Source organism: Acipenser ruthenus, unplaced genomic scaffold, assembly GCF_902713425.1.
Source record: "Acipenser ruthenus unplaced genomic scaffold, fAciRut3.2 maternal haplotype, whole genome shotgun sequence".
NCBI lineage: Eukaryota > Metazoa > Chordata > Actinopteri > Acipenseriformes > Acipenseridae > Acipenser > Acipenser ruthenus.
In genome coordinates, this window is record NW_026708163.1 from 26,035 (window position 1) to 40,000 (window position 13,966).

The 13,966-nt window shown below is 41.6% G+C and overlaps 1 protein-coding gene across 2 annotated transcripts in view; it reads left to right on the top strand.

Annotated features, from left to right (window-relative positions):
- The first annotated feature begins 4,076 nt into the window (after positions 1-4,076).
- The window catches only part of LOC117966809 (myelin protein P0-like), a 12,254-nt gene continuing 2,364 nt past the window's right edge, over positions 4,077-13,966 (top strand). The window contains exons 1-6 of one of the 2 annotated variants that reach the window (XM_034913502.2): positions 4,077-4,277; positions 6,965-7,128; positions 7,987-8,200; positions 8,857-8,986; positions 9,562-9,616; positions 11,965-13,966. The exon at positions 11,965-13,966 is cut by the window's right edge and continues 2,364 nt beyond it. In XM_034913502.2, the coding sequence (XP_034769393.1) occupies positions 4,232-4,277; positions 6,965-7,128; positions 7,987-8,200; positions 8,857-8,986; positions 9,562-9,616; positions 11,965-12,027 (672 nt within the window). In that variant the 5' untranslated portion in view covers positions 4,077-4,231 and the 3' untranslated portion in view covers positions 12,028-13,966. The remainder of the gene's footprint in view (positions 4,278-6,964; positions 7,129-7,986; positions 8,201-8,856; positions 8,987-9,561; positions 9,617-11,964) is intronic. The other variant, XM_034913501.2, reaches the window with a different exon arrangement.

Genomic DNA, 13,966 nt, shown 5'->3' on the forward strand with positions numbered 1-13,966 from the left:
AATTTAATGTAAAAGACATTAGGGGAGACCCTCGGGGACCCCTGCGCTCCCCTGATTGTGTGACTCCCCCTACACACCACGCGGCCGTGCTTTTACCGGGGGAGACCCTCGGGGTCCCCTGCGCTCCCCTGACTGTGTCTCCCCCTGCACACCACGCGGCCGTGCCTTTACCAGGGGAGACCCTCGGGGGGGACCCCTGCGCTCCCCTGACTGCGTGACTCCCCCCTACACACCACGCGGCCATGCCTTTACCAGGGGAGACCCTCGGGGACCCCTGCGCTCCCCTGACTGTGTGACTCCCCCTGCACACCACGCGGCCGTGCCTTTACCAGGGGAGACCCTCGGGGACCCCTGCGCTCCCCTGACTGTGTGACTCCCCCCTGCACACCACACGGCCGTGCCTTTACCAGGGGAGACCCTCGGGGACCCCTGCGCTCCCCTGACTGTGTGACTCCCCCTGCACACCACGCGGCCGTGCCTTTACCAGGGGAGACCCTCGGGGACCCCTGCGCTCCCCTGACTGCGTGACTCCCCCCTGCACAACACAGTTTGCTAACTATGCTTTTCCCAAATCATGCAGACAGACAGCGGCACTACAAGGACAATGCAATAATGGTTCTGTATTATGCTGAGGGGCAATGGTAGCACAAGTATAGGGCAGCTGTAATGGGATACCATTTGCAAAATGAGACCACAGTGTGCTAACTATACCCTAACTGATCTTCAACAGCAATGCAGACAGATAGACAGACAGACAGTGGAACTACCATGGCAATCTTTCTTTCTTTCTTTCTTTCTTTCTTTCTTTCTTTCTTTCCTTCCACCCTCCCCCTCTCTCTAAACAAAAAATACAAAGAAAACTCAAAACAATGAACACTTTTTTCCACTCCCTCTCTCCTTCTCTCTGTCCCGTCTGTGACATCTCTGACTCAGAAAGCGACAGAACGAGAAGGGAGGGATGGAGAAAGAAAGAGAGAACCTGCCAGCCTTGATACAACAGCTACGAGGGAGAGAGAGAGAGAGAGAGAGAGAGAGAGAATGTGTGAATGAATGCAACACATTGTCAAAAGAAAGATACACTCATAGAACAGAAATATAAACAGAGGCACCAATAAAGACAGTTCGCCCTCAGTTTAAAATCATTTGAGCTCGATAAACAATTCCATAAATCTGGCTTCATATTATAAACTTGAAGTAGCTGCGTCCATAAGTTTTGCATCCTGTTTTAAAATGAACTCATTTTGCTTCATAAAGACAATGTTCTAGAGTTTTCACATCCTAGCCTTGTATTAAATGTGTTATATGCTTTGTGCTTCACTGTATTAAATGTGTTATATGCTTTGTGCTTCACTGTATTAAATGTGTTATATGCTATGTGCTTCACTGTATTAAATGTGTTATATGCTATGTGCTTCACTGTAATAAATGTGTTATATGCTATGTGCTTCACTGTATTTAATGTGTTATATGCTTTGTGCTTCACTGTATTAAATGTGTTATATGCTTTGTGCTTCACTGTATTAAATGTGTTATATGCTATGTGCTTCACTGTAATAAATGTGTTATATGCTATGTGCTTCACTGTATTAAATGTGTTATATGCGTTGCGCTTCACTGTAATAAATGTGTTATATGCTATGTGCTTCACTGTATTTAATGTGTTATATGCTTTGTGCTTCACTGTATTAAATGTGTTATATGCTTTGTGCTTCACTGTATTAAATGTGTTATATGCTATGTGCTTCACTGTAATAAATGTGTTATATGCTATGTGCTTCACTGTAATAAATGTGTTATATGCTATGTGCTTCACTGTATTAAATGTGTTATATGCTTTGTGCTTCACTGTATTTAATGTGTTATATGCTATGTGCTTCACTGTAATAAATGTGTTATATGCTTTGTGCTTCACTGTATTTAATGTGTTATATGCTATGTGCTTCACTGTATCTTGTAAAGCGCTTTGTGATGGTGGTCTGCTATGAAAGGCGCTATATAAAATAAAGATTGATTGATTGATTGATTGATTGATTGAACAATGTCACGTTGACAGATTTAATTATCGCTTTGTAGTTTTCCATTTACGAAAAACTGAACTGAAAAAATGTGACTAAAATCTAACATGAAATTCTCACTCTGCTACTATTATGGCTTCTGGTATAGACTTTTTTTTTCAAGATCATTTTGTAGCTTATTATTATTATTATTATTATTTATTTCTTAGCAGACGCTCTTATCCAGGGCGACTTACAATTGTTACAAGATATCACATTATTTTTACATACAATTACCCATTTATACAGTTGGGTTTTTACTGGAGCAATCTAGGTAAAGTACCTTGCTCAAGGGTACAGCAGCAGTGTCCCCCAGCTGGGATTGAACCCATGACCCTCCGGTCAAGAGTCCAGAGCCCTGACCACTACTCCACATTCAATACAAAAAGAAACAGTTATTTCAAATGATACTAAAGATTGTGTTGCATTTATAACTATCTGCTGTTGTTTGAAGCTGTTTATATATGCTGTGTTTGGAGAGAGGGGGAGAGAGAGAGAGAGAGAGAGAGAGAGAGTGGGACAGAGAGGGAGGGAGAGAGAATGGGCTTTATTATGAAGAGAGATCGAGCTAAGAAAGAAAGAACACAAGGCCTCCTGTCTTACGCAAATTGTTCAGCAGAGATATCGGCAAACAGCAGGAATCTGGGAGCGAGGGAGGGGAAGAGAGAGAGAATTATGTCATTGTCTCTCCCTCCCTCCCTCTCTCTCTCTCTCTCTCTCTCTCTCGCTCTCATGGCAGAATGGGATGAGAATTTAGAAAGGGAGGCAGGCTGTGGTATCAAAGATACTTCACAGTTTATACACTTTTAAGTGCAACGATGAATACATGCATGCGTACAATTAAAAATGCCTTGCAACAGAAGCACATTAATAATATCGCACCCCATATTGACTTTAGATTGCACCCCTAAATCCAGATTGCCCCATTTATAAAACCCACGACAAGGGCTCGTATTTAAAACAAGCCTTTGAAATCTATATCGCCCTGCCTCTCACTGCTAGAATGATTTTCTTGCAATTTGCGTCACCATTTCTTTTTCACCTTCTCCCTTGTAAAAGTTTCCCCACAGTAAAAACGCAGCAAAGTGTAATAAAGCACAGAGAGGTCTGGTAAAGCATAGGGAAGCATTGTAAAGCACAGAGAGGTCTGGTAAAGCATAGGGAAGCATTGTAAAGCACAGAGAGGTCTGGTAAAGCATAGGGAAGCATTGTAAAGCACAGAGAGGTCTGGTAAAGCATAGGGAAGCATTGTAAAGCACAGAGAGGTGTGGTAAAGCATAGGGGAGCATTGTAAAGCACAGAGAGGTCTGGTAAAGCATAGGGAAGCATTGTAAAGCACAGAGAGGTCTGGTAAAGCATAAGGAAGCATTGTAAAGCACAGAGAGGTGTGGTAAAGCATAAGGAAGCATTGTAAAGCACAGAGAGGTGTGGTAAAGCATAGGGAAGCATTGTAAAGCACAGAGAGGTCTGGTAAAGCATAGGGAAGCATTGTAAAGCACAGAGAGGTCTGGTAAAGCATAAGGAAGCATTGTAAAGCACAGAGAGGTGTGGTAAAGCATAGGGAAGCATTGTAAAGCACAGAGAGGTCTGGTAAAGCATAAGGAAGCATTGTAAAGCACAGAGAGGTGTGGTAAAGCATAAGGAAGCATTGTAAAGCACAGAGAGGTGTGGTAAAGCATATCTAAAAAAACATGGTAAACTATTGTAAATGCATAGTATAACAATGGGGAAAGTGCATCAATAATAATAATAATAATAATAATAATAATAATAATAATAATAATAATAATAATAATAATAATTTAAGCCTGATTTTTTTTTTTTAAATATAAGTTCATGGCAACTTTGTATTTCTGTGACACATTCTCTCTTTCTCTCCCTCCCTCCCTTTTAAAAATAGGGTGACAATAGACACAGGGAGGGATGGAGCGAGAGAGAGAGATGGAGAGGGGGATGGAGGGAGGGAGGGAGGGAGGGAGAATGTTAGGGTGTGTCTCACTATATAAAGACATCAGTATCATTACCAAGCATTGTCTGTGTTCAAACCTGGGTCAGTCTCTCTCTCTCTCTCACTCTCCAGCTGTCTGTCTGTTTCCCCCGTCTCTCAGAGACGACTGGTGCGCGTTTGGAGTGAAGAAAGTTTTCTCTTGCTGGTGGAGCGTCCTTTTTCTGCAGAGATGTTGAGCTTCATAGCCCTGGCTTCAATTATTCTTTCTAGTCTAGGTAATGTATCTATCTATCTATCTATGTATCTATCTGTCTATTTATGTATATATGTCTATTTATTCAGGAGAATGAAGCAATCTGTAGTTAATATAAAATATCAATATACAAAATTATTCTTATCAATCTATTTATCTATCTACTTATCTATCTATCTGGCTGTCTATCTGTCTATTCAGGAGAAATAAGACATTTTTGGTTGATATAGATTAATCAATAGTCAAGTTTGTTCATTTATTTATATGATGGACAAAAATGTTTAAAGTCAAGACAATTATTTAGAAGTTCTTTTTTTCCCACAAAATTTGTTAGAAGTCGTTGTATTTCACTTATTTAATCAGTTTTATTCAAGATACGTAACCAAACAGTAACTTTTTGAGTCTATTCTACATAAATCTATCTATCTATCTATCTCTCTATCTATCTGTCTATCTATCTATCTATCTATCTATCTATATATCTATCTATCCATCTATATCTGTCTGTCTGGCTGTCTGTCTGTCTAGCTTTCTTTCTGTGTTTGAAAGGAGGTATTTCAAGACGTTTTGAGATGTATTTTTCTATAGTGATATTGTGAATACAATTATTCTTTTAATATAATAACATTATTTGATCTATCTATCTATCTATCTATCTATCTATCTATCTATCTATCTATCAAATACAGAGTTAAACAGACAAACCATCTGCAGAACTGATCAATCTTCCAGGAACTAGAATTGCAGACACTGACAGCAATGTGCAGCGCTTTCACACAGAACTATTCACCCTATTCAGTGTGTGTGTGTGTGTATGTGTGTGTGTGTGTGTGTGTGTGTGTGTGTGTGCAATCTGGGGGCATTGAGCAATCTGTAGTTGACAGAGAATCATTCATAGTTACAATGGACTATCTATATCTATCAATCAATCTGAAAAGTCCAGCGAGTTGTTGCCATGAACTAATATTTAAAAGGCTTATATAATCTAGTATTGCATTTATATAGAGATAAGAAGGTGATTTAATAATGTATTAATAATAATAATAATAATAATAATAATAATAATAATAATAATAATAATAATAATGTGTGTTAATAATGATTCGATAAAGTCTTAAACGTTGAGTATGAGTTACAGATAAGCTGCAGTGAATTATAAAGTTATCCTTAAATGATTCATTATTACTCAATGGGGCTCAAGTTGTTGTTTTATAATATCAGGAAAACCATTTAAAATGAATTTAACACTTTCCATTAAGTGTCTCTAATGTGTGTGTAGACAGCAGTTACTGAGTAAATACAGGCGTGCTTACACATCATTACATTGTTATTACGCAGAGTTACAATGGAGTGAATGTGTCAATTGTTTTCCATGATATAACCCTAACCCGAACCCGAACCCTCTCTCTTATGATACAAGACTATTGTCTGTCTCCTCACTAAACTAATACAAGTGTTCAGCCCACCCCCCTTTTCCCTGTCTCTTATGGTACAAGACCACTGGCTCCACATTCATTTCAATTAAACTGTCCAGTTGGAATGTAACTTTTGCAGAAAACAACAACTGAATAGAATCTGGCATTCTTCTGACCTTTCGAAAGTGTCAGTGGGTGTCATACTATTTCCAGAATTCTTCCGAGCTATTCCTGAACTTTTGTAGGAAGAAGAATACATGTCATTGTATCAGGGAGAGAGAGGGAGAGACAGAGAGAGAGAGAGAAAGAGGGAGAGAGAGAGGGAGGAAAGCAATTGTCTAATTTAATTGATTAGTGATTCTCTCATTTAATTAATGACTTTAATAGGCCGCACGTGCAATTAATTTCAAACAGTCAGAGAAAAGGAACACGGAGCCACACGCGGTCAAACCCAGGAGACTTTTTAGAAGCTGTCTAAGACGCCTGATTAAAGCACAAAGCGGTCTCACATTTTCACACACGGAGCGCCTGTTGTTTCTATATCACTGATGACTGAGCGGAGATTGAAATTCTCACACCCGGAGGTGTTTTCATGACACATCTGGAGGTGTTCTGCACACGACTGTAGATGAATACAGTACACATACATATACAGCTGTGGTCAAAAGTTTTGCATCACCTAGAATTTTAGGATTGAGTCATAAGTAAAAAAATATATATTTGAACATAATTTAGATCTTTTATCCTCCTGCCAGGTGGTGGCGCTCTTGTCTTCACTCACTCACTTGTCTCTGTTGAGATCCCTCTTTCCCTTTGCTTTTCTTCCCCTTTTATACCTTACTGTAAAACAAACATATGTTAAAAAAGGTTAGGTAATGATACAATACAATACAATACAAAACAATACAATAGAAACTAAACAAACTACACTGTTGGTCACAGCCCTTTGATCTCCTCTCTCTCTCCCCTCCCTCTCTCTCTCCCTCTCCCTCTCCCCCTCTCTCTCTCCTCCTCTCCCTCCTCTCTCTCCCCTCCTCTTCTCTCTCTCTTGCCCCACCCTCTCTCTCCCCCTCTCCTCTCTCTCCCCTCCTCTCCTCTCTCTCCTCCCTCTCCCTCTCCCCTCTCTCTCCTCCTCTCTCTCCTCTCTCCCCTCCTCTTCTATCTCTCTCCTCTCTCTCTTCCCTCTCCTCTCCCTCTCCCCTCTCTCTCTCCTCCTCTCATCTCTCTCCCCTCTCCTCCTCTCTCTCCCCCTCCTCTCCTCTCTCACTCCCTCTCCCCCCCTCTCTCTCTGCAGCTCCTCAATCGGAAGCTATCTGGGTTTACACCGGCTGGGAGAGACACGCTCTGGTGGGGTCGGAGGTCAGGCTGTCCTGTTCCTTCTTTTCGTGGCGCTGGCTGTCCGATGACGTCACCTTCTCCTGGAGCTACAAGCCCGACAACGCCCGCTCCAGCATTTCGGTGAGAAAACAACAGACCAAAAAAAAAAAATAATTCAACAGTTTTTAGCCGCAGGTGTTGTGCCCTGAGACAAGATGTTAAAAGCTCCCGACTCTTTTGCACAGCGGTGAAACCGATTTTAATGTTTGGAAATTAAGATATTATTATTTATTTGTTAGCAGACGCCCTTATTCAGGGCGACTTACAATTGTTACAAGATATCACATTATTTTTACATACAATTACCCATTTATACAGTTGGGTTTTTACTGGAGCAATCTAGGTAAAGTACCTTGATCAAGGGTACAGCAGCAGCGTCCCCCACCTGGGATTGAACCCATGACCCTCCGGTCAAGAGTCTAGAGCCCTAACCGCTACTCCACACTGCCAAACAGAACACTTACCAAATAGTACCCATTTTCTTATGTTCTAATAATGATCATTACGATATGATTCAGAAGACAGAGGGAAGCAGACACTGCACACACAGAGAGGGGTGAGGGGATGGAAGGGGCTGCCCAGGGTTACCTAGCCACGATGCTGAATCACTGGGATCCTTTAAAGCCAAGGGGAACATGAAGGCGTTTTGTCTGGCTTGGAATTTGCTTTCAGGAGACTAGGTTTTGGAGCCACTGCACGGCGCACCAGGCAGGGAGACTCGGGGTTTGATCCAGCAAACCTCAAACTAGGTCTCCCGTCGGACGGGGGGTCCCCTGGAACCAGGTTTCAAGCCCCCCGCTGATCCTGAAAAAAAGTGGATTTGTGTTCCTCTCAGCTTAAGAGAATGTTCTCATCGTCTACTAATGATGACCATAATAATAATAATAATAATAATAATAATAATAATAATAATAATAACATATTGTTTTGCTCTTGCAGATTTTCCATTATGCTGGGGGCCAGCCCTACGTAGATAACAAGGGACCATTCAGAGACCGCTTGGAGTTTGTCGGTAACCCCCAGAAACGGGACGGGTCCATCTTGATCCGAAACCTGGACTACAACGACAACGGAACCTTCACCTGCGACGCCAAGAACCCCCCTGACATCGTGGGGCGACCCTCAAGTGTCAAACTCCTGGTGTTTGACAAGGGTAAGAAACACGACCCCCAATCAAGGCAGAGGACAGCCGGTCTATAAAAATCATCATCAGACCTCTAACAGACAAACGATCCCAATCCACAGACCTCTAAAGCAGCGGCTCTTAAACTAGGGGGGTGCAGAATGTGTCCCGGGGGGAGGGGACAAGTTTAAGGGAAAAAATGTTTGTCTGTCTGTCTGTGTTTGTCTTTCTGTCTTTCTGTGTGTGTGTGTCCGTCTGTCTTTTTGTGTGTCTTTCTCTGTGTGTGTGTGTGTGTCTGTCTGTCTGTCTGTCTTCCTGTGTGTATGTGTGTGTATGTGTGTGTGTGTCAGTGTGCGTGTGTGTGTGTGTGTCAGTATGTGTGTGTGTGTGTCAGTGTGTGTGTGTGTTTGTGTGTGTGTGTCTTGTGTCTGTCTGTCTGTCTGTCTGTCTGTGTGTGTGTGTGTGTGTCTGTGTGTGTGTGTCAGTGTGTGTCAGTGTGTGTGTGTGTGTCTTGTGTCTGTCTGTCTGTCTGTCTGTCTGTCTGTCTGTCTGTGTCTCTATGTGTGTCAGTGTGTGTGTGTGTGTGTGTGTTTTGCTCTACCTGTATTTTGACGTGATTTACAATTTCTGAAAAATAAATCATTCACGGAGAGACTTTCCACCAATGGGCTGTCTTGTCTTTGCAGTGCCCGTCCGTGCCGGCGTAATAACGGGAGCTATCATTGGTTCAGTGCTGGGTCTTGTCATCTTGATTGTGGCTATTTACTTCCTGATGAGATTCCTGGTCGCGAGGAGAGTCTTGAACCTGAGTGTGAGGTGAGGCGACAATAAAGTGATTCTTACAACAAACTGACTTCTGTTAAAATACAAGACACACAGGGGTCCCCGAGGGTCTCCCCTGGTAAAGGCACGGCCGCGTGGTGTGCAGGGGGGGAGTCACACAGTCAGGGGAGCGCAGGGGTCCCCGAGGGTCTCCCCTGGTAAAGGCACGGCCGCGTGGTGTGCAGGTGGGGGAGTCACACAGTCAGGGGAGCGCAGGGGTCCCCGAGGGTCTCCCCTGGTAAAGGCACGGCCGCGTGGTGTGCAGGGGGGGAGTCACACAGTCAGGGGAGCGCAGGGGTCCCCGAGGGTCTCCCCTGGTGAAGGCACGGCCGCGTGGTGTGCAGGGGGGGAGTCACACAGTCAGGGGAGCGCAGGGGTCCCTGAGGGTCTCCCCTGGTGAAGGCACGGCCGCGTGGTGTGCAGGGGGGGAGTCACACAGTCAGGGGAGCGCAGGGGTCCCCGAGGGTCTCCCCTGGTAAAGGCACGGCCGCGTTGCATATTATATTTTATTGTATGTATTATTTTAATTGTTATAAAAAACTTTTTTTCTATTTACGTTTGTTTTACAGCAAGATAGAAAAGGGGAAGAAAGTCAAAGGGAAAGAGGGATCTCAACAGAGACAGGTGAGTGAGTGAATACAAGAGCGCCACCAGCTGGCAGGAGGATAACATTACTGTTAAAAAAAATCAACCCAAAACACAATGTACAGCTGTGGCCAAAAGCTTTGCATCACCCTATAGAATGAACTAATTTTGCTTCATAGAGTCCAGTGAAAGCTGCTGAATAATGTTCCCTTGTTAACATATTGAATTCCACACCCTCTATATAGAATGAACTCCCTCAGCTTCATGGAGTCCAATGAAAGCTGCTGAATAATGTTCCCTTGTTAACATATTGAATTCCACCCCCTCTATATAGAATGAACTCCCTCAGCTTCATAGAGTCCAATGAAAGCTGCTGAATAATGTTCCCTTGTTAACATATTGAATTCCACCCCCTCTATATAGAATGAACTCCCTCAGCTTCATAGAGTCCAATGAAAGCTGCTGAATAATGTTCCCTTGTTAACATATTGAATTCCACCCCCTCTATATAGAATGAACTCCCTCAGCTTCATAGAGTCCAATGAAAGCTGCTGAATAATGTTCCCTTGTTAACATATTGAATTCCACCCCCTCTATATAGAATGAACTCCCTCAGCTTCATAGAGTCCAGTGAAAGCTGCTGAATAATGTTCCCTTGTTAACATATTGAATTCCACACCCTCTATATAGAATGAACTCCCTCAGCTTCATAGAGTCCAATGAAAGCTGCTGAATAATGTTCCCTTGTTAACATATTGAATTCCACCCCCTCTATATAGAATGAACTCCCTCAGCTTCATAGAGTCCAGTGAAAGCTGCTGAATAATGTTCCCTTGTTAACATATTGAATTACACACCGCTTTGTAGTTATCCCATATACTTAACAGAAAACTGACAAACTGTGACATTTCAAAATCTAACTACTGGACTACTATTATGGTTTCCGGTAGACATTTTTTTTTTGGCAGATATAATTTTCTAGTATCTTTTGTTAAATAAAATATCTAAATGATGTTCATATAGTTACATTTTTTTCGAATTATGTCTCAATCCTAAATATCTAGATGATGCAAAACTTTTGGCCAGAGCTGTATAGAAGTTTGCATCTATTTTCTGTATTTTTTTAATCGTCTGTCTGTCTATTTATCTGTTTACCTGCTTTCTCTACCCATCTGTCTGTATTAATATACTGTGAAGCCCCAAAAGTATTATCTTATATTTTCAATGCAAAATCTAATTCAATTGGAAATTGGAAACACATGCAATATGCAGCGCACACTTTTGTGTGAGACAGCGACTCAGCAACTCAGCGTATTCAGTCACCCCTCTGAAAGCTTTTCAATTAATAATCTCTGTCAATGAGGACAACCAAGACACATCCTTATACAGCAAAGTGTAATATAACACAGTGACAGCATGGTAAAGCATAGGGAAGCATTGTAAAACACAGAGAGGTCTGGTAAAGCATAGGGAAGCATTGTAAAGCACAGAGAGGTCTGGTAAAGCATAGGGAAGCATTGAAAAGCACAGAGAGGTCTGGTAAAGCATAGAGAAGCATTGTAAAGCACAGAGAGGTCTGGTAAAGCACAGGGAAGCATTGTAAAGCACAGAGAGGTCTGGTAAAGCATAGGGAAGCATTGTAAAGCACAGAGAGGTGTGGTAAAACATAGGGAAGCATTGTAAAGCACAGAGAGGTCTGGTAAAGCATAGGGAAGCATTGTAAAGCACAGAGAGGTCTGGTAAAGCATAGGAAAGCATTGTAAAGCACAGAGAGGTCTGGTAAAGCATAGGGAAGCATTGTAAAGCACAGACAGGTCTGGTAAAGCATAGGGAAGCATTGTAAAGCACAGAGAGGTCTGGTAAAGCATAGGGAAGCATTGTAAAGCACAGAGAGGTCTGGTAAAGCATAGGGAAGCATTGTAAAGCACAGAGAGGTCTGGTAAAGCATAGGGGAGCATTGTAAAGCACAGAGAGGTCTGGTAAAGCATAGGGAAGCATTGTAAAGCACAGAGAGGTCTGGTAAAGCATAGGGAAGCATTGTAAAGCACAGAGAGGTCTGGTAATGCATACTAAAAATAAGGGTAAACTAACCCCTATAAAAGTTCCCCATTGTAAACACAAAGTAATTAGAGACACTTAATGGAAAGTGTTACTGACAGATAACACTGCACAAACACACACAGTAAATCTAGTAACTCTGCATAATAACATTGTAATGATGTGTGAGCGCACATCTGTATTTACTAAGTAACTGCTATGCAGACTCACAGCAATTACAGACGCAATGGAAAGCGTTTGAACAATGCTTTGCTGGAGGCGGTGTGACTGCGTATCGCTAAGCTGTGTTTCCAGTCTCTACTGCCTCGGTAAATTTATGTAAAATGTAGATGTGGTCTCTGTTCTCTCCTCGAGGGCCCGGTCCTGTACGCCACCCTCGACCAGTCCAGTAAACTGAAAGCCGCCGGGTCGGAGAAGAAGAAATCGGGAGACTCCAAGAAAGATAAAAAATAGGATACGGAGAGCAGAGAGCTAGATTCAGCCCAAGCAGACCAGCCCCAAACCACCGCCACCGCCGAACCCAAGAAAAAAGAGACCAAACGAGAGAGGAAGGAGAGGGAGAAGAAGGAGAGGGAAGGGGAGGAGAGGGGGACGCCCAAGAGAGAGAGAGTCGTCATGACCATTGAAATGGAACTGAAGAAAGACGGGGAGAGAGGAGAGGAAGACACCGCCGGGGTCCCCAAAAAGTCTCCCAGCTTTCTCGAACAGCTCTCCAGCAAACTGAGCCCGTCGAAAAATAACGGATGATGGGAATACGCGTGAAAGAAAGGAAATAGGTCACAAAGTAAACGTCCAGCTTTTTTATTATTATTGCATGTTTTTTTTTTTTCTCGGAAAAGCAGAATCTTAAATTGTAATTCTGAAGCGTTTATTTAACTAGGATAGGATCCCTTTGAGAGACGCATCTCGTTTATTCAAGGGGACCCTGATAAAATACAGCTCGTTTATTTATATATTCCTGTAACTTTCTTAAAAAGCAAAAACCAAGTTTGGTATTTTTTTAGAGGATTAAGATCCTTAATTTTTAACTCTACATACTATCTGTGACTCTGTTTTTATTTAGTAAGAGTATAAAGGGTGTAAGAATTCACGGTTGAAGAATGCGTAAAAAAAATAATTACAAAAGTGTTTCGTAATATTAAGGGAACTATAATAAGGAAGGCGTGAGTTTGGGTTTATTTATAATCTCCTGATTGGTTACTAGGTGACGTAATGGGGCGGGGGCGGGGTAAGGGGAGGGTCCTCATTCCTGTCGAACTCAAGTCGTAAAATTATCCACCAAATGTCCTCAAAAAAAATCCTACCTGATTTATTATAATGATATAAGCGACACGACCAGAACTAAAGTCGTAAAGTTTTACAACCGAGCTGAAGTCGTAAACGTTTACAACCGAGCTGAAGTCGTAAACGTTTACAACCGCAATGCATTTGGTTTATTGTAAACCGTTAAAAAAAACTCTCCATTGAGTTAAAACGCATTTATAAATACAGTCGTCCAACGTTTAAAAAAATAAAAATCATTAATAACATTTGGGTTCGTTTTAAACTATGGTGCTATCCCTTACATAAATCATATCGGGGAATGAAAAATACCTCACTTTCCATGCTCATGTGCTGGCTTAACTATCTGTGCATCGATCTAAAGAATTCAGAAATATTCATTGTATGTGTAGAAACATATTATATGTGTATAAACAGGAAACTCAAGCATACTTCAGTCCTGTTATATATATATATATATATATATATATATATATATATATATATATATATATATATATATATATATATATATAATCAACTGAATTGCTGTGGGGTATAGAGGTAGGACAGTAGTTCAGTTATAGACTCACAGCATCTGTACATCATCTGCACAGGACGCCTAGTCTTAGAATGATGACGCTATAGATCAATAGAAGAACCCAGGATTTATAATGCTTAAATCCACAATACACATCTCTGAATATGCCTTAATTGTTTTGGCACGATCTATCTATCTATCTATCTATCTATCTATCTATCTATCTATCTATCTATCTATCTATGGTCTATCTTGGTGTTGTCAGTTCTGAATTATTTCGTTCTTTCTCTCCCTCCTTTCTTTCTTTCTTTCTTTCTTTCTTTCTTTCTTTCTTTCTTTCTTTCTTTCTTTCTTTCTTTCTTTCTTTCTTTCTGCTCGGTAATATAATTCTAATGTATCTAGTTATTAATAAAAAAAAGTACAATTCTTGGTCTTGGTTTTGAAACGAAGTTCCGGTTTAACAGTCAGCTGATTCCATGACGTCAAGAAATTCCAGCTTTTATAACGACACTTCCTGTTTGTTGGAACCT